This window comes from Xenopus laevis, chromosome 5L (genome assembly GCF_017654675.1).
Source record: "Xenopus laevis strain J_2021 chromosome 5L, Xenopus_laevis_v10.1, whole genome shotgun sequence".
In the NCBI taxonomy this organism is placed as follows: Eukaryota; Metazoa; Chordata; class Amphibia; order Anura; family Pipidae; genus Xenopus; species Xenopus laevis.
In genome coordinates this window covers 162,155,147-162,177,710 of record NC_054379.1, presented here as the reverse complement: position 1 = coordinate 162,177,710, position 22,564 = coordinate 162,155,147, and the positions used below count along the sequence as shown (strand labels likewise).

At 42.6% G+C, this 22,564-nt stretch overlaps 1 protein-coding gene across 3 annotated transcripts; it reads left to right on the top strand.

The window, feature by feature from the left end:
* The first annotated feature begins 3,879 nt into the window (after nucleotides 1-3,879).
* neil2.L (nei-like DNA glycosylase 2 L homeolog) lies at nucleotides 3,880-19,372 on the top strand. 3 transcript variants are annotated; one of them, XM_018264102.2, is made up of 5 exons: nucleotides 3,880-3,939; nucleotides 8,918-9,057; nucleotides 9,133-9,431; nucleotides 11,759-11,955; nucleotides 18,943-19,372. In XM_018264102.2, exons 2-5 carry the CDS (start codon nucleotides 8,920-8,922, stop codon nucleotides 19,254-19,256), a joined length of 948 nt encoding a protein of 315 aa, XP_018119591.1. In that variant the 5' UTR covers nucleotides 3,880-3,939; nucleotides 8,918-8,919; the 3' UTR covers nucleotides 19,257-19,372. The 3 variants fall into 3 exon arrangements, with proteins under 3 accessions (XP_018119591.1, XP_018119590.1, XP_041419537.1); XM_018264101.2 differs by lacking the exon at nucleotides 3,880-3,939 and adding an exon at nucleotides 4,780-4,924; XM_041563603.1 differs by lacking the exon at nucleotides 3,880-3,939 and adding an exon at nucleotides 7,763-7,816.
* Nucleotides 19,373-22,564: the final 3,192 nt, after the last annotated feature.

The window sequence follows — 22,564 nt, the reverse complement described above, 5'->3', positions numbered from 1 at the left end:
TATTATTAATATTATTATTATTATTATTATTATTATTATTATTAACGTGTATTTTTAGAACACCAACATATTGCACAGAGCTGATATATGGCCAACTTTACACCCTTTTAGCAAGTGAGGGAATACAGGGATATGGGAGATAGCTCATAGTACAAGTTGATCCAGGGACTGGTCCCATTGCATCTTGGAGTCAGGAAGGAATTTTTTCCCCTTTGAGGCAAATTGGAGAGGCGTCAAATGGGTTTTTGTTAGGGATGCAACGAATCCACTTTTTTGGATTCGGCCGAACCCCCAAATCCTTCGCGAAAGATTCGGCCGAATACCGAACCGAATCCGAACCCTAATTTGCATATGCTCTCTGGATCATCTAGCAGTTAGGCAGGTTACATATAGACTTAAAAGGTTAAACTTGATAGATTGTCTTTATTTAATCAAACTTACTATGTTACTATGTTAACTACGAGGTCAGAAAAATCACATAGGATACAGGTTGCTATAGTTACTATGTTACTATGTAAATGCTCCTACGTGGTTTTTAATACTTTGGTCAAGCAATATTTTCAAAGGAGCAAACTGCACCCAATTTGTTTCTTGTGCATAACAAAAGAAAATATAGTTCTAAACACATTGCATGAAATATTTTCAGTGTTTCTAGAGTTCTGTGTAAATATACATGCAATTGAAAGCAGTGTTTGGCCCTTTTTGCGCTGCTGGTTGTGACTTTTGAAATAATGAAGCAGAGAATGAAAAAACAAATTCTCTGCAAAGCTATAAATGTATTGTTATTGCTGCTTTTTACTACTCATCTTTCTATTCAGGCCTCTCCTATTCATATTCCAGTCTTGTATTTCAATCAGTGCATGGTTGCTAGGGTAATCTGGACCCTAGCAACCAGATGGCTAAATGTGCAGACTGGTGAGCTGCTGAATATAAGCAAAATAACTCAAAAACCACAAATAATAAAAAATAAAAACCAATGGTAAATTGTCTCAGAATATCCCTCTCTAAATCAATTTAAAGGTGAAGAACCCCTTTAATCCGCCAGTTGCTGCTACTTTGCTTCAAAAATCACAGCTGGCAGTTCAGTTTAGAGAGAGAGAGACAGTTTTGAAAACAATTCTAGTGCCATTGTACATTTTCAATTAATGTAAATTGGAAAGTGGCTTAGAATTACATTTTCTTCCAGTCCGCAAAAAGAAATAGTTTCGAGTTCTATTGAAACCTCCAAAACTGGATGTAGCAACTAAATATTACCCAGTTCCTGTTAATGGCAATTCGGGAACGATGACACCCCATTAATTTGTATTTATGCTAAAATTTTCTCAACACAGATATACTGGTTCAGGCTAAATGTCCTAAATTCTTGAACAGAGACTGTTAGAGAACAAGGGCCCCTGGAAACTCTCCCCAGATGAGTGGGAGTCACTGATAATGAATGCATTAGCAAAAATAGTTCTAAAAATAATGTAATTGGACATATGTAGCCTAACACGTTTCATGCCAAACTCACTCACTTACTCATAGGCTAATGGTCTTAGCCATGCACAAGCATTTTATTGGGGTGGTGACTAATCTAAAGGAGTTACATCACACAAAGCCTTATCCAGTAAAAATAATACCATCATGTATAAGGCAAACGTTTCTATTATTTTAATTATATTAATTAAATAATGGACAATTGTTAAAGAATGCTCAACTGCACTGAAAAGTCTTTTCACAATTTGTTTTTATTGGCTGTTGATGGCACATATGATTTCTATTGGCTGTCCTGCATGATGTCATTTTATTTGATTCAATAAGGCTTAGTGTGATGTAACTCCAGTGTCGGACTGGCCCACAGGGATACCAGGATAACTCCCGGTGGGCCAAGGTGTCAGGGGGCCCTTGTGCTAAACATTTGGCCTATTTCATTGCCATTTCCTATTTCTTTGAGAACAAAGAGGCTAAATAGATGGAATAATATATTATACTATAATATATTATAGTATATAAAGAATAGAGACTATGAGAATATAGGTAGAGTGAGGAAAAGAATAATAATAGTACTGAGAGTGGGCCCCTGGTCTAAGGTTTTTGGGTGGGCCGCTAGTGTCCCAGTCCGACACTGTTTAACTCCTTCTGATTGGTCATCGCCCCTGTAAAATGCTTGTACACGGGTGAGACCATTAGCCTCTGAGTTTTGGCACAAAATGCATCAAGCTACATATGTCCTAATAAACAATTTTTATAACAATTTTTGGTATTGCATTTATTACCAGTAAGTCTCCTTCACGCGTCTGGGAATTTGTATTTATAGCAACCCTTGGACTGGTGTTTTAATGTGTTGAGACCACAGTTTATTCATTGTTGTGATTATAAAAGCATTTTTTTCTTCTCAGGAGCAGATTTACATGCCATTTTTTTAAAAAACAAAATCCCCATCACCATATGTCAAAACTCCTGAATTTTTCTTGTCGCCTTGTCCTGCTTCCTGTATTTTACACCAAGGGTCCCCAACCGCCGGGACAGTCTTGAACTGTGCCGCCGAGCCTAGGGGACAATTAACGCGGTGCGCCGAATAGGACGCCAGCGGAAGTGACGCCAGTGCACTGTTCGCGTGATGTCACTTCTGTATTCTTCCTCAGCCCCCAACTCCATCACCGGATTTCCTATGGAAATATGTGGCAGAGGGTGGGGAGGGTTTTAAAGAAAAACAAAAACGAAAAAAAATAGGCCCCCCAAAATCGTGCCGCCCTAGGCACAGGCCCTCGGGGGCCTATATATAGATACAGCCCTGACTGCAACTTCCAATCTCAACAACATGAGGGGAAGGCTGCATACTGTATGTACCAGAAATATCTAACAATTGTAGCAAAATGTAATAATAACACACCTCCCAACTGTCCCGTTTTTAGAGGGACAGTCCCTCTTTTGACAGCTCAACCAAGAGTCCTGCACAGGTCCATTTTTTGGAACTCTCAGGTACCCAACCCGCTGCAGGACTCTAGCTCACCCCACGGTCCCTCGTTTGTACTGGAAAGTCCAGTTTTTCTCTGCACTGAACAGCCAGAAAAAGAAACAAAGTTTCTAACTTTTGGCAGAGAGCCCAGAACAGCCACAGCAGCAGATAAGATACTTTTGTAACAATTTCGAGATAAGCAAATAAGTAATTTTAACAATATAAGATAACAGGTCCCTTGGGAAAAGTAAGACTCACAGCTTAAAGGGCAAAATTGCAAAACCACAGAAATATGTTCAAACTTTCATAACCTGCCAAATGTAAAATTAACATGGTAATTAGGGGGTGTGGCCACAAAACGGGCATGGTAAAAAAAAAAAGTTGCCGCGTTATGTGCACCAACTTTTTAATTCCTTTTGTTTCCAAAATGTTGGGAGGTATGTAATAATATATAGTATAAATCATCCTTTGTGATATAAGCTTTACTAAGCATTTTCATGGAGCCAACACAAATGTCCCTTTGAACCTCACCAGGCCCGGACTGGCAATGTGGGTTCTGGCAAATGCCAGAGGGGCTGCTATAAGGTGCTATAGAAAGTCAGTATTTAGTGGGCTGGTGGGGGTTGTTTGGGCCTCTGTGTGGGCTGATTAGCATACCTCCCAACATTTTGGAAATAAAAAGAGGGACAAAAAAGTTGCAGCCTGCAGTAGAGTCCTGCAGCGGGTCGGGTACCTGCGGGTTACCCGCAAAAAAAGCGGGCACCCTGCGGAATGAGGGGAGGATTTTCAGGTGCGGGTATACCCGTGGGTCTCATCTAAATTTCTTATCTGATGTAATATTGTCTATATTTTACTCCTTTTAAAGTTTTATAAAACTTGTTTCAGTCCCTCCCACTTTTGATGAAATCACTTCCAATTTGCAAAACCATCACTTCCTGTTTGATGGTGGTCGGTGTGTTGCGGATAAGGCAGTTGCGGCTCCTGGTCGGTAGCGGATCAAAGTGGGTGAATATGCGGGTAACAGTTCAGGTCGCAGGCTGAGGGTTTGGGTTGGGTCCAGGTCTTAGAAATTGGTTCCACGCAGGACTCTAGCGCGTAGCGTGGCAAAATTTCTTTGATCACGCCCATTTTTTTGCTACGCCCCCTAATTACCTTATTCATTTTACAAAATGTGGCAGGTTATAAAAGTTTGAACATATTTCTGTGTTTTTTTTCAGTAATTACAGTTTTGCTAATGAGGGTGAATTGCCCTTTAAGATGTGAGTCTAACTTTTCCCAAGGGACCTGTTATCTGATATTGTTACAATTACTTATTTGCTTATCTAAATACAATTGTTACAAAAGTATCTGATTGTTGTGGCTGCTCTGGACTCTCTGCCAAAAGCCAATTAAGTTTGTTTCTTTTTCTGGCTGTTCAGTGGAGAGAAAAACAGGATTTTCCATTACAAACCAGGGACTGTGGGTTGAGCTGTCAAAAGAGGGACTGTCCCTCTAAAAACGGGACAGTTAGGTACCTGAAACGCCAGGGCCTATTTCAATTCTCAGTCCAGACATGGACCTCGCCCTAAAACTGATTTCAGCCTTCAACAGCGTTGCCCAATTTGCCCCTAATTGTACCACACACAGCAATAGAATTCTGCCTGCCTGACTAGAACGTAGTTATCCCTCACAAAATAGCGTCAGAAAGTGTTACTACTAAGTATGTTACTGTATCCTTCACTATTTAATGACACACCTATCACTTACAAGGATGCCGCTAAATGGCCGTAAAAGTGGGCGCGGCCTATCACTTCCGACGCCAATGCTGCAGATTGGCTGGAATTACCTGCGCGCTTGAGGAGGGCGTCTGAACGTGGGGGTGTCCTATAATTTCTGGCGCGAACGCAGGTGATTGGCTGGTATTTGTGTAGAAGAGGGCGGTTGAAGGGCCGCGTGGGGTTACCTTGGCGCTGTGATTGGTTGAGATTCCTCTGATGAAGGCCGCAGGTAAATCAAAAGCAACGCGATCTCATACTCCCGCCCTCTGATTTGAACACAGAGGAAAGGCTGTATGTGTGCCCCTGTCTGACTGACGTGTGTAACACTGATCTCTATAACTTTAGTCACATAGTTTGGGTTATTGTTAAAGTCTGTGGTGTTTATTAGTCGATAAGCCATGGACACAGTCAGATCCAGAGCGTGTGATGGGAGACACACTGTAATTGTCGTTTTGTCCCAACACAAAGCAAATGTAATGTTTCTATACAAGTTACTGTTTCATGAGGAGATTTTTCAGTTTCACCTACAAGTAACATTGCTGAGCTGCCTGTGTCTGCTGAAAGAAACATTCCCTATAGCATTAAAGGGCTTGTTCACCTTTAAATTAACTGTTCGTATGTAGAGGGATATTCTGAGCCAGTTAGTAATTGGTTTTCATTTTTTATTATTTGTGAGTTATTTAGCTTTTTATTCAGTAGTAGGGATGTAGCGAACGTCGGAAAAAAAGTTCGCGAACATATTCGCGAACTTACGCAAAAATGCGAGCGGTTCGCGAACGGTTCGCGAACCCCATAGACTTCAATGGGAAGGCGAACTTTAACATCTAGAAAAGACATTTCTGGCCAGAAAAATGATTTTAAAGTTGTTTAAAGGGTGCAACGACCTGGACAGTGGCATGCCAGAGGGGGATCAAGGGCAAAAATGTATCTGAAAAATCTGCCTGTGTGTGCTTGGAAGAGATAGTGTAGGGGGAGAGCTGTTAGTGATTTCAGGGACAGATGATAGTAAGTTTGCTGGCTAGTAATCTGCTTGATACTGCTCTGTATTGGAGGGACAGAAGTCTGCAGGGATTTGAGGGACATTTTAGCTTAGGTAGCTTTGCTGGCTAGTAATCTACTGTTCTCTTTAAACAACTGCCATACGTTGACCTTGTAGGCATTGTTTGCCCAGTTTTTTTGGACGCAGCCACTGAAGCACAGTTGCCAGAAAAAATATGCCATATAAATGCTGAAAATAGTCATTTTTCGCCATACGTTGACCTTGTAGACATTGTTTGCCCAGTTTTTTTGGACGCAGCCACTGAAGCACAGTTGCCAGAAAAAATATGCCATATAAATGCTGAAAATAGTAATTTTTAGCGGTGGATACGGATTACGTAAAATATATGAATGCTGCTTGAAAAAAGTGACTCCGGTGTTTTTTCTGGAGACGGTAATATTATGGATATTTAGACAGAATGGGAACAAGGTCACACAGCTCGATGGCGGGTTGAAGAAAACAGTGTGCAAATAATGCCTACAGGGCAAATAATGCCTAAAAGGTCAACTTATACACTACTACAGCGGTAGTAAAATAAAAAAAAGTAAAATAAAAAAAAAATGAATATTAAAAAAAAAAAATTAAAGTTGGTGCTGCTGAACTACTAGGAGCAGCAGATTAGCACACCAGTCCCACTCCCCAACACTGCTAGACTAATAGCACTGGGCTCTTATAGTAGTAGTAGTAGTAGTAGTAGTAAAACAACAAAAAAATAAATAAAAGCAGTCCTTACAAGGACTACTGTTATTGCAGCAGTCAGCAGATGAGATCAGAAGCAGGACAGCTGCCCACTGCAGCTACATACAGAGCACTGCAGTAGAAGGTAGATTACTAGCCAGCAAAGCTACCTAAGCTAAAATGTCCCTCAAACCCCTGCAGACTTCTGTCCCTCCAATAACAGAGCAGTATCAAAACGATTACTAGCCAGCAAACTTTCAACTGTCCCTGAAATCACTAACAGGCAGCAGCTCTCTCCCTACACTATCTCTTCAGCACACACAGGCAGAGTGAAAAAACGCTGCAGGGCTTCGGTTTTTATAGGGAAGGGGAGTGGTCCAGGGGAGAGCTTCCTGATTGGCTGCCATGTACCTGCTGGTCTGGGGTGAGAGGGCAAAAAAAAGCGCCAACAATGGCGAACCCAAAATGGCGAACGTCGCGCGACGTTCGCGAACTTCCGGCGAGCGCGAACACCCGATGTTCGCGCGAACAAGTTCGCCGGCGAACAGTTCGCGACATCTCTATTCAGTAGCTCTCCAGTTTGCATCTTAAACAATCTGGTAACTAGGGTCCAAAGTCCCCTAGCAACCATGCACTGATTTGAATTGGAGACTGGAATATGAATAGGAGAGGCCTGAATAGAAAGATGAGTAATAAAAATTAACAATAACAATATGTTTGTAGCCTTACAAAGCATTTGATTTATAGAAGGGGTCAGCGACGCCCATTTGAAAGCTGTGAAGAGTCCGAAGAAAAAGGCAAATAACTATAGAACTATAAAAAATAAATCATGAAAAGTTGCTTAGAATTGGCCGTTCTATAACATAATAAAATTCACCTTAAAGGTGAACCACTAGGGATTGGCAAATTTGACCCGATTCATTTCGCCCAAAATTCGCTGCCAGCGAAATGTCGCAGACGCCCATTAATGGGCGTCAAAAATGTTTTGACGCACGTCTTTTTTTTTTTTTTTTTGACGCACAGCGCCATACAAGTCTATGGGCGTCATTTCCGCGGCAAATCAAGGGGAAAAAATTCGCCAATCCCTACGATCCACCCCTTTAAAGAGGTTGTTCACCTTCCAAACACTTTTTTTTCAGGTCAACTGGTTTCAGATTGTTCCCTGGAAATAAAGACATTATTTCAATTACTTATCATTTTTTACTGTTTTTCCAAAATCTAAGGTTAAAGTTTAATGTCTCTGGTGTGTGAGTCTGGCAACTCAGTAATTCAGATTCTGTTACAATTTTACAACATTGAGTTGATCCATTTCTCAGCAGCATCTCTGGAGTATCCGCAACTATTGTATCAATTCTAACAGTTGCCTGTAATGGAAGCCAGAGATTCTGCTCAGCAGGGACAAAGGTAAGAACAATTATCCACTAAATGTATCCATTTAGAACAGTTTACAGGGTCGGTGACCACCACTTCCCAGGGCTGCTTTAGTTGAAAAATGAAATTTTACACTTCAATATTACAAAACAGTCACACGTAGAAAATAGAATGTGATTGGTAAAAGTCTTTATTTCTGGGGAACAATCTGAAACCAACTGAAACTGAAAAAAGTGTTGGAAGATGAACAGTCCCTTTAAGAATTTTTGTTTGTTTTACATTCACAGAATGCTGGAGAGATGGTAAGCCTAGGTACAGGTATAGGTACAGATTCCAATGATAAGAGGCTTACACTGCCCTCTTTACCTCCTGTATCGGTTATTGGTGTTTTTTGTATGTTCAGTGCATGCACCCATTTATTGTACAGCGCTGGGGAATATGTTTGCACTTCATTTATAAGCAATACTGCTGGAAGAAACCACCAAAGAGGTAGATTTACATATACACTATGTTCAGATTCATAACCAGAAGTTTGGGCAGGAACCCTTGGAAGGTGAGCTAAAGAAAAGCTTTAGATACAGACTCACCTGGGTTTTACTGGGTCCATACAAAAGCCAATAATACCTGCTGACACTGATTTAATGTTCAAATTACTTTTAGAAGACTTCACATCATGTCTGAAATATTCCATATAAGTGAGTACTGTCACATTAACATAACTCTTCACTGATTTCTTATACCCTGACATGTATAGCGGCAGCCTTGTCCCTTTATATGGTCACAGAACCCCTCAGTGACTTCTAATATCCTTATCATTTACAGTAGGGGGTACATTATCCCTTATAATACATGAGTGATACTCAGAGTTCCCTGTATAACTCAGCCTGCAGCCTTGTGCCTTTATATGGTCACAGAACAACCCCTCAGTGACTTCTAATATCCTTATCATTTACAGTAGGGGGTACATTATCCCTTATAATACATGAGTGATACTCAGAGTTCCCTGTATAACTCAGCCTGCAGCCTTGTGCCTTTATATGGTCACAGGGAATAAGTAATGGTGCATTTATACATTATTTTCATTTCATACAGAGACTGTGTGGAAAAGGCAAAAAACTGATGTTTATTTTGCAGACATGCCGGAAGGTCCCACAGTCAGACGTTTCTACTCTATCGTTTCCCCATTTGTGAGTCAATATGTGGTAAAGGTTGGAGGGAGCACAAAGCAGATTTCTCTTCATGACCTGAAGGGAAAGTCTTTTAATTCCTGCCAGGTAAAAGTAATAATTGTGGCCTATTTTTAAAATACTTTTAAAAACAATACTGAATCTTTCATTATTTGATTCTAGGTTCATGGTAAGAATTTGTACTTGGAATTTACCATTTCTGACACAAAGGCAGTAGGAAATGCATCTTCCGGCATAGATAATGCTAAAGAATACACTGAAACACGGGAAATTCAGAGTTCTGTAATTCAAGCAACCTCTAAAGAACAATCCGGGAGTTCACAAGATGTTGGTTCCGCAGAGAGTCATATGAGCAGATGGCTACGGTTCCATTTTGGGCTGTATGGCAGCGTCAGATCAAATGAGTTTGCCCGGGCTAAACAAGCAAACAAGAGAGGGGACTGGAGAGACCCAACACCAAGGTTGAAAATAGTAAAAGTCTCACTGTTTATAGGAGCTCATGTATTTCAGTTTCTATTTTGTGTTTACACAAACCTTTGTCAAGGGTAATCCTACATTTGCTATTAATAAGTATAAATGACAAAAAAACATTCATTTTTGACTATTTGTTTAAAAACCTAGCACTCTTGACTGTTTAAGTTAGCATGAAAATACCCCCATATACAGAGCAAGGTTTGTACAGAGTTTTTCGCTGGGATGAGAGTGAAGGAACTTGATGGCCTTCTTCAAGCACTGACCTCAGCCCAACTGAACCCCTATAGGATGAATCAGAGGGGCACGTCCAAGTCAGGCTGATCCCACAATGTCGGCATCCAACCTCTCTAATGCTCTTGTTGCTAAAAAGAAGAAAATCCACCTGCTAGAAGGGTAGAGGCTGGTGTAACAGAAGTGGGAGCACCTACTGTACTGTATATAATTATCCTTGGTTAGGGTTAGAGGATGGCCATATGGTGTATCTTGCTTTTCAAATCAATTCAAAATAGAGAACGGATTCTCTTAATTGCTGTAGCAATGGGAAGCTCTCAATTGCACTATTCACTTTGGGTTAGGACCAAAAATGATAGATTCTGTAAATCCCTTAAAGAAGCATAATGATGACCAATTACGGATATGGAATATTTTTGTCTGAGAAAGATTTTCCTCAATAAGTATTTCTAAGTAAACTGCCAGTTTTCACCTGTTATTTTAAGCCCTGAAAGAGCCTGTGGATATGGTTACTGTATCAGATAAAGAGCAGCTCACGAGGGCCAGGGCACACAGACTCGCTGCTCTCGGCCTGCATTTTTTATTTTTTTTTGCAGGTTGAGAAAAGCTGATCTGCTCCCTTACCCAGCTCAGTTGATCTGCTGAAAAGTGCACCTTCCACTTGTGTAGAGGCACAGGGAGACAAGGTTGACCTAAAAGTGTCTGCTTTTGTGCTTTTGGCAAAACCACTACTCCATGCAAAAAAAAATGCAGGCTGAGAGCAACGGAGCCAGTGTTCCATGTGCCTGGCACTTATCAGCTTCATCTCAAATCCTAACCGGCTGTAACTGGGGGAAGGAAGGGGTTTAAATATGCAGAGGGCTTCTCGGTGGACTACTGATTTGTTTTGATGTTATTGTGGCAATTGGGAATTACAATATGACTTTAGTTAATATTTAAAATTTTTCACTTTTTAGGGTCAGGGCACACGCTCAGATTCAGGGATTCAGTCACCCGGCAACAAATCTCCTTCTTCGGGGCGACTAATCTCCCAGAACTGCCTCCCGCCAGCTAGAATGTAAATCACCGACGTGATGGCACTCGCAGCAATTCGTTTTCCTTACGAGGAAACTTCAGGCGTCTTTTGAAAATGAATCTGAGTGTGTGCCCTGACCCTTAGTGCAGGAATTAAAAAACATACATGCTTTCTTCCAATTGTTTTTTATAAGAAAATATGTTCTGCGCAACTTCCTATTAGGTGAACTGATATTATAAAGTCTTGTGTATTTAAGTATCCTGCTGAGCCGATTCTAGATGCATCACTATATACAGTACATATAAAAAATATATATATAATTCTTGTGATCAATTTTATCGAACATCACTGTGTGTGTGTGTGTATCCTTCAGAATAGACCGCACTCCAAAAAAATTCTATATAGCAATTTATATAAATTACTCCAATAGAGCTTGCACCTTTATATCCATGTTTCCTCATTCCATTGTCCCAACAGTGTCACTCTTCTTGTAATTGCTTAATTAATTACTAAAACATGTATTAATCAAAATCGGTGTTTTGGGAACAGTTGAGCCACCCATTTATACTAAATCAGGCATGTTTTGCAGTTACAAATAAAGTGCAGTGCAGATTAATTGCAGATGAAATTTTTATGAATTTCAAACCAGCATTGCCTCAAAGTATTTGGGACCAATCATTGTTTTATAATTACTAATATTAAATATACCATGACCTGGATGATATCAAAATCGTCATAGTCATAAACATTATTCAATAAGTGAAAACATGGTAAATTAAATTAATATTTATTATGAAGAAAAATTAAGCACCTAGAATTCATAAATTAATTACAACTACGTTATAATGAAACTCCATAAGGTACTAAGAAAAAATCTGGTATCAATAGTTGAAATGGCTATAGAAATTCATGAAAAATAAAAGGGATTGATGGGGGTCTGGTATTGATTTATGGGCATAAAATTCAGGCCCTGTGGTCCTTAGATAAATGTGGGAAAACAATAAAACTGATAACCACTGCTGCATAATGTGCCATTGTTTGCTATGATATTTTTCTTTGTTCTATTAGGCTTATTCTGAACTTTGAAGCTGGAGGCTTCTTGGTGTTCTACAACTGTCGTATGGCATGGTGTTCTTCTCCAGCCTCAGAACCCTCCTGTGATGTGCTGTCTCCAGAGTTTGATACAGAACGAGCTGTTCGGGCTTTATCTTCTTCTCGACCTGTCTGTTTTTCCTTGATGGACCAGAAGTGCTTCTCTGGAGTAGGTATGGAGTAGTGATGAGCAGGCCGAGAAAGACTCAACCCGCCTGCCAATGACATCACAAAAGGGGCGGGGCATGCACACGTCTTTAAAACTGGAAGCCAGCAGTCTACGGTCGTGGGTGGGGAGAGTGGGTAAAAAAGCTCAACCTGCAAGAGGAGCAGTGAGGTCAGTCCAAACCCACCCAACCAGTGGGTCCCGCGGGTATTGAGCCGGCCCACACATAACTAGTATTGAGTTAGTCTGCTGACAGTTTGGTGTGCTGTACATTTCTCACTTTGAATATGGCTGTGTCATGGGGAATGTAAGGAAAATACATAGTTCAGTTTTGCTACGAGATTGACGTTGCTGTGTCACTTGTAGAGATGATTGTATTGAGAAGGCAAACAGGAGTCTCATGGCTCTCGTGATGAAATTTAGTGATTTTCATGTTAATTGGAAAAAATGGAAATAGAAAAAAGAAAAAACACCCCCGGCTCTATCCAAATGAATAAAATTTATCCTATATGGCAATTGTGAGGCAAATGACCAAAAAGCTCACCCGATGATAGAATTGAATTGGGTGCGATGCCCCAAGTCCGTCTCTTTAGGGTGAGTTGTAATGAACCGTGCAATCCAAAACGTGATTCAATCAATGTAAGGCCAAAGGCCTCAGGAGTAGTGAGGACCAAGGGAGGAAAATAACAATGTCCAAGTTCGCAGTACAGTAGAGGATGAGACAGAAGAATGGTCAAAAACAGGCAACAAGATCAGTCCAGGCAGAAGAGGTTCGAAGTCGAGAATTCCAGGCAAGGGTCGGTACACAATAGACAAGAAGTTCGCAATGAATCACACCCAGGAGTAGAAAACTAAACCTATAATTGGGCACAGGTTACAGTCCGGAGTTCCCTTATAAAGGCCCAAGTTTGGCGCCAATTTCGGACGCATCGGCGTCATGACGTACGCGCGGACGCGCTGACGTCGGCGACTGACGCGCTGACGTGTGCGACGGACGCCGGCGCCCATTTTTGACGCCGACGTCCATTCCGTCGCCGGCAACCAACCAGGGTGTGGGAAGAAGCTGACATCATCCGTCTGCGTCCGTGAAGACCCAAGGAGCCACCATCTTGGTTATCTGTGCCAGATTCCATTACAGTACCCCCCCCCCCTAGGGGGGGCCTCCGGACCACCTGGGTTGGAAGGAAATTGCCGGTGGAATTTTTGGACCAGGAGAGGGGCGTGGACGTCTGAATTTCTTACCCAGGAGCACTCCTCCGGGCCGAACCCCTTCCACTCAATGAGGTATTGTAGGGTGCCCCTCGAAATTCGGGAATCCAGGATTCTTTTAACCTCGAATTCCTGATGTCCATCCACCAAGACAGGAGCTGAGGAAGAAGAAGAAGAAGAAGAAGTACCTGCAGGTTTGAGCAAGGAGACATGGAATGCATTAGGAATCCGCATCTCTGAGGGAAGTTGTAGACGAACAGCCACCGGGTTGATGATCTCAGAGATGGAGAAGGGACCGATAAATTTGGGACCAAGCTTCGGAGAGGGGACTTTAAGACGGATGTTTCGGGTGGATAGCCAAACCTTATCGCCAGGTGCGTACAAAGGGGAAGGGATTCTTCTTTGATCCGCGAACCTTTTCTGGACCAGGGAACTTTTTTCCAGATTGATGACCGTGGCGTGCCAAATGGCCGACATGTGGGCAGCTTGGTCGTTGGCGGCAGGGACATTGGTAAGTAATAAATCCTGGGGAAAAGCCAAAGGGTTAAGACCGTACATACAGAAAAAAGGGGACTTTTCGGAAGAAATGTGTAATGCATTGTTATGTGCAAATTCTGCCCATGGAAGCAGGTCCGCCCAGTCATCTTGTCACAGTGATACATGGCATCGAAGAAATTGTTCAAGGGCCTGGTTAACCCTTTCTGCTGCTCCATTAGACTGGGGATGGTATGAAGATGAAAATTGAAGAGAGACACCAAGGGCTTTACACAGGGATCTCCAGAACTTTGAAACAAATTGGGAACCACGATCAGAGACAATTTCGGCAGGGAAACCATGGAGGCGAAAAATGTGTTTAATGAACAATGAAGAAAGTTCAGGAGCAGAGGGAAGTTTTCGAAGAGGAGTAAAGTGTGCAACTTTAGTGAATCTGTCAATCACCACCCAAATAACAGTGTAGCCAGAGGAGATAGGGAGGTCCACGATGAAGTCCATAGATAAATGAGTCCATGGGCGGGAGGGAATGGGTAGTGGTAAGAGTAACCCTTTGGGAGGGGAACGCCCAGATTTGGATACAGCACACACAGAGCAAGAGGAAACAAAGTCTTTAACATCCTTTCTTAGGGACGGCCACCACACAAGACGAGTCAGAAGTTCTGTGGTTTTCTTGACTCCAGGATGCCCGGCCTGCTTGGAGCTGTGGGACTGGACCAACATGGAATGACGGAGTTCAGGAGGAACAAAGGCAACACCAGGAGGGGTTCCTTCCGGAGCAGAAGATTGAACAGACAATAACAGGGAGGCCAAGGATGGAAAAAGAGCAGCGATGATTTTTGTAGGAGGCACAATGGATTCAGGGTCTTCGGAGATGGGATCTTCAGGAACAAAACTTCTGGAAAGGGCATCCGCTTTCTTGTTTCTTGAACCAGGACGAAAAGTTAAGATGAAGTTAAAACGTGAGAAGAACAATGCCCACCTGGCTTGTCGAGGATTGAGGCGCTTAAGAGTCTGAATATATTCAAGATTTTTGTGGTCAGTGAAGATGGTCACAGGGATCGATGATCCTTCAAGAAGGTGTCTCCACTCGTCCAGAGCAAGTTTGACGGCCAGTAACTCACGGTTTCCAACATCATAATTCCTTTCGGAAGAGGAAAATTTTTTGGAAAAGAATGCACATGGATGCAGTTTACCATCGGCAGAGGATCTTTGGGATAAAATTGCTCCTGCTCCGATATCCGAGGCATCTACTTCAATGAAGAAAGGTTGGAGAGGTTCAGGGTGCCTGAGGATTGGGGCAGATGAAAAGGATTCTTTAAGGGACTTGAAGGCTTCCAAGGCTAGAGGAGGCCAATGTTGTGGTTTACCCCCTTTTTGAATAAGAGCAAGAATTGGAGCAATTTTAGAAGAAAACCTTTAATAAACTGTCTGTAATAATTAGCAAAGCCGATGAATCTTTGAACAGCCTTGACACTGGTGGGGAGAGGCCAATCTTGAATCGCTGAAACTTTGGCTGGATCCATCCTGAAGCCTCGTTGGGAAATGATGTATCCTAGGAAGGAAATGGAAGAAACCTCAAAGGAACACTTCTCCAACTTGGCAAACAGATTGTTCTTTCGAAGACGAGAAAGTACTTCTTGAACTTGAAGACGATGTTGAGCAAGATTTTTGGAAAAAATGAGAATATCGTCCAGGTACACTACTACATACTGGCCCAGTAAATCTCTGAAAATGTCATTCACAAATTCTTGGAAGACCGCGGGGGCGTTACAGAGACCGAAAGGCATGACAAGATATTCGTAATGCCCATCCCGGGTGTTAAACGCGGTCTTCCATTCATCTCCCTCTCTGACACGAATTAAATTATAAGCCCCACGAAGATCCAACTTGGTGAAAAGACAAGCCCCCTTTAGTTGATCAAACAGTTCAGAGATGAGAGGAAGGGGATAACGGTTTTTGATTGTGATTTTATTCAGACCCCTATAATCAATGCAGGGCCGCAAACCTCCATCTTTTTTTTCTACAAAGAAGAAGCCGGCTCCAGCCGGGGAAGAAGAAGGACGAATAAAGCCTCTTTGCAGATTTTCTTGAATGTACTCCTTCATGGCACCGGTTTCAGAAGGAGACAGTGGATAGATGCGACCCCTGGGAGGCATGGTTCCCGGAAGAAGTTCGATGGGGCAATCATAAGGACGATGAGGAGGCAGGATTTCGGCAGACTTTTTACAGAAGACATCGATGAAGGCTTGATAAACAGGAGGCAAAGAAGAATTAGAAGAAACGGATGAAACTTTAATAATAGACTTGGTAGGTAAACAGTTCTGTTGGCAAAAAGAACTCCAGCGGGAGATCTGAGAGGAAGCCCAATCGATGACAGGGTTGTGAATATTCAACCAGGGCAGACCAAGTACAATGGGAGTAGAAGGACAATCGATAAGGAGGAAGGACAATCTTTCCAGGTGCATGGACCCCACAATAACGGAAAGTTCATCGGTGGAGTGGGAAATTGTAGCGGAGGATAGAGGACGATCGTCAATCGCCAATGCTCGAAGAGGAACAGCCAGAGATCGCAGAGGAATGGAATGGCTTTCTGCGAAGACCTTATCGATGAAATTCCCAGCTGCACCGGAGTCAAGAAAAGCCTTAGAAGAGATCGACTGGGTTCCAAAACGAATCTGCACAGGAAGGAGGAAGCGTTGAGCAGAAGAATGGGGAGAGGGACCAATTCCACCCAGGTAAGTCTCCCCAGTCTTACCTAGGTGTTGGCGTTTCCCGGCTTCACTGGACACTCATAGGCGAAGTGGGATTTTCCACCACAGTAGAGGCAAAGTCCAGCAGCCCTTCTCCGAAGCTTTTCCTGTTCGGTCAGACGAGCCCGTCCAATCTGCATTGGTTCTTCCGAAGGCAGGGAAGAGGAAGCAGGAACCGCAGGATTTGGAGAAGACTGGATGGGAGCCGGGTTGGAAAGGAGGGGTCTTTGGAAACGAGGAGCCAGAGTAGGTTGGAACCTGTGGAATCTTTTGGTTGGGGAGCGCTCTCTGTCGAGTTCAGCTTGAAACTCCCTCTGCCGAGTATCCACCTTTATGGCCAGGGCGACTAGATCTTCCCAACGGGATGGAATTTCCCTGGACACCAGATCAGACTTTATACGTATCGCCAGGGCCGTTGTAAAAGGCAGCGTGATACCCGTCGTTGTTCCACGAAGTCTCTGCAACCAGGGTGCGGAACTCAATGGCATACTCCGAGACTGAGCGAGTTCCCTGTTGAAGGTGGAACAGGCGTGCGGAGGCAGCAGTAGCACGACCCGGAGCATCAAAGACCACTCGAAGTTCCCGGATGAAAGCTCGGGCATTATCAATAATGGGATCCTCCTTTTCCCATAGAGGCGATGCCCACTCTAGTGCCTTCCCTTGCAGACGGGAGAAGATGAAGCCCACCTTAGCACGTTCCGACAGGAATTGGCTGGGTGCGAGTGCAAAGTGGACCTCGCACTGGTTAACAAACCCACGGCAGGCTGTAGGATCACCACTGTAGAGTGGGGGAGCCGGAATGCGGGGTTCGGTGGCGTGAAGCGGAACCACAGGTGCAGGGGCTGGAGTAGGATCGGCAGGTGTTAACGCCGATAACTTGGCAAGAATGGTCTCCAAAGCCTGACCAAAGTGAGACTGCTGTACCTCATAGGACTGCATACGGGATGCCAGACCACGAAGCGCCCCACCGACATCAGGCGGCGCAGGATTCTCCTCCAACGGGTCCATGGCCCAATTATAATGTAAGGCCAAAGGCCTCAGGAGTAGTGAGGACCAAGGGAGGAAAATAACAATGTCCAAGTTCGCAGTACAGTAGAGGATGAGACAGAAGAATGGTCAAAAACAGGCAACAAGATCAGTCCAGGCAGAAGAGGTTCGAAGTCGAGAATTCCAGGCAAGGGTCGGTACACAATAGACAAGAAGTTCGCAATGAATCACACCCAGGAGTAGAAAACTAAACCTATAATTGGGCACAGGTTACAGTCCGGAGTTCCCTTATAAAGGCCCAAGTTTGGCGCCAATTTCGGACGCATCGGCGTCATGACGTACGCGCGGACGCGCTGACGTCGGCGACTGACGCGCTGACGTGTGCGACGGACGCCGGCGCCCATTTTTGACGCCGACGTCCATTCCGTCGCCGGCGACCAACCAGGGTGTGGGAAGAAGCTGACATCATCCGTCTGCGTCCGTGAAGACCCAAGGAGCCACCATCTTGGTTATCTGTGCCAGATTCCATTACAATCAATATGAAAATGCCTGCACTCACCAATGACGAGGGGTGGCCCGGGTGCAGCGCCCCGAACCCGTAGTTTGGGGTGAATTTCAGAGAAGATGTGTGGAAAGGCACGCACTCCTGCGACACACCAGGTTTGTAAAAATTAGATCTTCATTCCAAGGGTAAAAACAAACGTCCTATCCTAAACATCCTAGGATGTTTGTTTTTACCCTTGGAATAAAGATCTAATTTTACAAACCTGCTGTGTCGTAGGAGTGTGTGCCTTTCCACACATCTTCTCTGAAATTGGAAAAAATGGTGCCATGCATGACCAGGGTTTTATTGGGTTTATTCATTAAAACCCTTAAAGGAGAACTAAAGCTTAACTAAAGAAGTAGGTAGAAATGTTGTACATTATGTTTTGTGCTTCTGTACCAGCCCAAGGCAACCATAGCTCTTTAGCAGCAAAGATCTGTGTCTCCAAAGATGCCCCAGTAGCTCCCCATCTTCTTTTCTGCTGATTCACTGCACATGCTCTGTGCTGCTGTCACTTACTGAGCTTAGGGACCCACTCACAATATACAGTACACATAGAATAGAAATGTCACAATATAAGGCTGATTAGTCATTAATACACATAATTACTACATGGCAGCACAGAAACCAGTGCAATTAGCATCAGAATTTAATAATTAGCAAACCTGTAGCATCATCTTATATTGCAGGGGAAGCTCATTTTCTGCTGGATAATTAGTGACGAGCCCTAAGCTTAGCTTCTCAACAGCCAATCAGAGCCCACTGAGCATGTGAGTGTCACAGACACTTTCCAAGATGGTGACCCCCTGTGACAAGTTTGAAGTCCTGGATCATTGCTGCTATTGACAAGCTGAAACTTTAACCTTGTGCAATAAGTTCACTATATAAAATATAGTTTAGTTCTCCTATTTGTTGCTACTGGCTCTTTAAAACGAAGTCATTTTATTTTAGGTGTATTGTCACTTAAAGCTACATCATCCAATGTAATGTTTCCCCATTATCCCTTCAGGCAACATCATTAAGAACGAGATACTGTTTCTAGCACAAATCCATCCACTTTCCCTTGGCTCCGCCCTGCCTATAGAGAAGCTTCACTCTCTGGTACACCATGCCTTGCACTTCACTTCTGCCTGGCTCTCTAGCAAGATGAAGAATGAAGGCCTGCACTACCATATATACATGAAGGAATATTGTGATAAAGGGCATAAGGTCATCAAAGAAAAACTGGGACCTGACTATGGATTAAAAAGACTCACCTGGTTTTGTCCTAACTGTCAACCACAAGTAAAGTGCTACCAAACTCTTCCAGTCAGTATTTTGTAGACTGGTAACAGATTTATCAAAGGTTGAAGTATAAATTCAAATTTAAAAAATTCAAATTTGAGCTAATTTTTGTGTTCTTCGAGTAGGGAATAGTCCAAATTTGATTTGAATGTGAAAAAAATTAGAAAATTCAAATTTCTAAATTTATCATGTACGCTCTCTTTAAAAATTAAACTTCGACCATTCGCCATCTAAAACCTGCCGAATTGCTGTTTTAGCCTATGGGGGACCTCCTAGAACCTATGGGGAGTTAATTGGTGAACTTTGAAAAAATCTAATTTTCTTTTTGCGAAAAACTTTGAATCGAATGCGATATTCTTTTGATTCGTACGATTCGAATTCGGCCGAACTGTACCTATTCGATCGAAAACTGACCTATTCGACCAAAAAAAAAAAACTTTGACTTAATTTCTGTTGGACTTTTTGAATTCGGATTTCGACCCTTGATAAATATGCCCCTAAAAGTTAACTTAAAGGTGAACCACCCCTTTAACTGATTGAACATATAATGACAGCAGGTTTCCCTCTGATTTCTTTAATATGCACTGGGACACGGCACTAGGTCCTATCCCTGTACATGAAAAAAATGTATCTGGATTGCTTGGGACCTGGGATTTTCTGTATGAAGTGGTCTGGTGCCTAAATGTAATAATTGTTTAGTTTCCCTATAAGAAACTGCATTTAAATATTTTGGAGGTTTCTCAAAAATGGGATTTCACACAGTAGATAAATCTGCATGTTAAATAAATAAGCATGAAGGTGAAAATGCTGTAAACTGTTATATGGGTTTCTGTTGTCTGTGAATCAAACGATATTCACAGTAATTTTTACATTTTTAGTGCTAAAATTTTGCTTTTGTTGTGAAAATAAATGTGAGGATCAAAAAGAATAAGATTCTGTAAGAATGCCTTTAAGTTTCATTTAGGGCAGAGACTAGGGTTGCCCCCTTTTAAAAAAAAAAAATTTGGCCAGTGGTGGGGGCGTAAATTAAAGGGGTGTGATTAGGGTTGCCACCTGTCCGGTTTTGATCCGGACAGCCCGGTATTTTGAGGAGCTGCCCGGGTTTATACTTCCTGCCCGGTTTTCCAAATAAGGAAAACCGGCCGGGATTCCCTTTATTGACACGGCGATCGGCCAATCGCTGATTGCCGCATCATAGCCCCGCCCACTGACGTCATGGGTCCGCCCACTGATGTCATGGACCCGCCCCTGTCCGGCCTCAGCCAGACATAAAGGTGGCAACCCTAGGCGGGACGTGACGCAATTGTTCGGAGCCGATCAGGTGCAACCCAAAAGGGGTGGAGCCACGGGGGTAGCCTCACAAAAGGGGCATGGCCACCACCCGAAGCCGCCGAAAATGTAAATTTTCATCGGCAGGCAAGGGATTTGTAAATGGTATTACAAATTACCGGCAAATTTGTAATACCGGCCCCGGCCCATGTTTTACCGGCTACCGGCCGGGTGACAACCCTAGCAGAGACACATGCGGATTTAGGGGAGATTTAGTCGCCCTGCGACAAATTGCCCCTTCTTTAGGCGACTAATCTTCCCGCCTGTTGTGGTCACTGTTCAGCTTTTCAGTGTTCTGTATGTGATACTAAGGCTCCAGGTATCACATTAACAGCAACTTTCTCCATGTTTATTTAGCAATGAAGATATAACTTAAAACATCAAACATCAGGGTGCAACCATGCTGTGCAAGAGAGAGAGAGAAAGACATTGCAAAACAGGCACTGGAGAGAAACTGCTGCTGGTGAAGCACCGCACCCTCTATATTACTCCAGTGGTAAAGTCACAGACAAATACACTACACCGCCGGCTAGAATCTAAATCGCCGGCTGGCTGGCACTGTGAATGCTTCGAATTCCGAAGTTGCCTCACGTGTGTCTGCCCTTAAAGGAAAACTATACCCCCTCAAACAATGTAGGTCTCTATAAAAAGATATTGCATAAAACAGCTCATCTGTAAAACCCTACTTCATGTAAATAAACCATTTTCATAATAATATACTTTTTTAGTAGTAAGTGCCATTGGGTAATCATAAATAGAAAATTGCCATTTTAAAAAATAAGGGCCATACAAACCATACTTGTTAGGTCACATGAGCCAATTAACAGGCAGAGTTGTGTCTTTTGCTTCCACACTGTTAAAGTTAGAGCTGCAGTATTTCTGGTCAGGTGATCTCTTCCTGTTACAGTTAGAGCTGCAGTATTTCTGGTCAGGTGATCTCTTCCTGTTACAGTTAGAGCTGCAGTATTTCTGGTCAGGTGATCTCTTCCTCTTACAGTTAGAGCTGCAGTATTTCTGGTCAGGTGATCTCTTCCTGTTACAGTTAGAGTTGTAGTATTTCTGGTCAGGTGATCTCTGAGGCAGCACGAGGCAAGAGACGTAAAAGGGCAATATTTACTTAAATATATATTCCAGTTTGGTAAGATTCTCTAACATGCCACTTCATTTGATATAAAAATCTGTTGCTTAAATATTCATTTTGGGGTGTAGTTTTCCTTTAAGGGCACTTATTGTTCATAACTGTCCGTCCCCCCGTCCCACACTGGATGTGCAGGCTAATATGAGGGGGTTTATTTTACCTTTAAAAATGAGTGCATAATGATTGAATGTCCCAGCATGCTCCATATGCTCATGTGGGCCGCCAGATTTCACAATTTTGAGACATAGGGCCAATTGGATTTTTCATAATTTTAAATAAAGGGTGCGCCCAAGCCTTTAATTAAACAATGCACTAATCTTAATTGCAGCCAGTCGTATTCTTGTAATGCTAGTGATCTCACTGTCGTTTGTAAGGAGTAAATTGCTGCTGTTCAAATGTCTTTTCTTTTGTCCATGGTGCATCGCTATATATACGTGAACAGCATATAAATTGTTACAGGTATGGGATTTGTTATCCGGAAACCTGTTATCCAGAAAGCGCTGAATTAGGGAAAGGCCATCTCCCATAGACTCCATTTTATCCATATAATCCAAATATTTAAAAAATGATTTCCTTTTTCTGTGTAATAATAAAACAGTAGCTTGTACTTGATCCCAACTAAGATATAATTAATCCTTATTGGAAGCAAAACCAGCCTATTGGGTTTATTTAATGTTTATATGATTTTCTAGTAGACTTAAAGGGGACCTGTCACCCTAAGAAATAATTCCAACTTCTTTTCTATCATGTTAGTTGAGCAAAATAAACTTTACTTACACTATATTTATTATTTACATTTTGTTTCCTTCAGTCTTGAAATTACACAATCACAGCAAGCAGGCAGCTGCCATTTTGTGGACACTGTTGTTAAGGCAAATTG

Excerpts from the sequence above, each read along its gene's own strand:
- neil2.L (XM_018264101.2), top strand. Across the intron at positions 9,058-9,132 it reads AGTCTTTTAATTCCTGCCAG|GTTCATGGTAAGAATTTGTA; the intron begins GTAAAAGTAATA and ends ATTTGATTCTAG. Across the intron at positions 9,432-11,758 it reads TGGAGAGACCCAACACCAAG|GCTTATTCTGAACTTTGAAG; the intron begins GTTGAAAATAGT and ends TTGTTCTATTAG.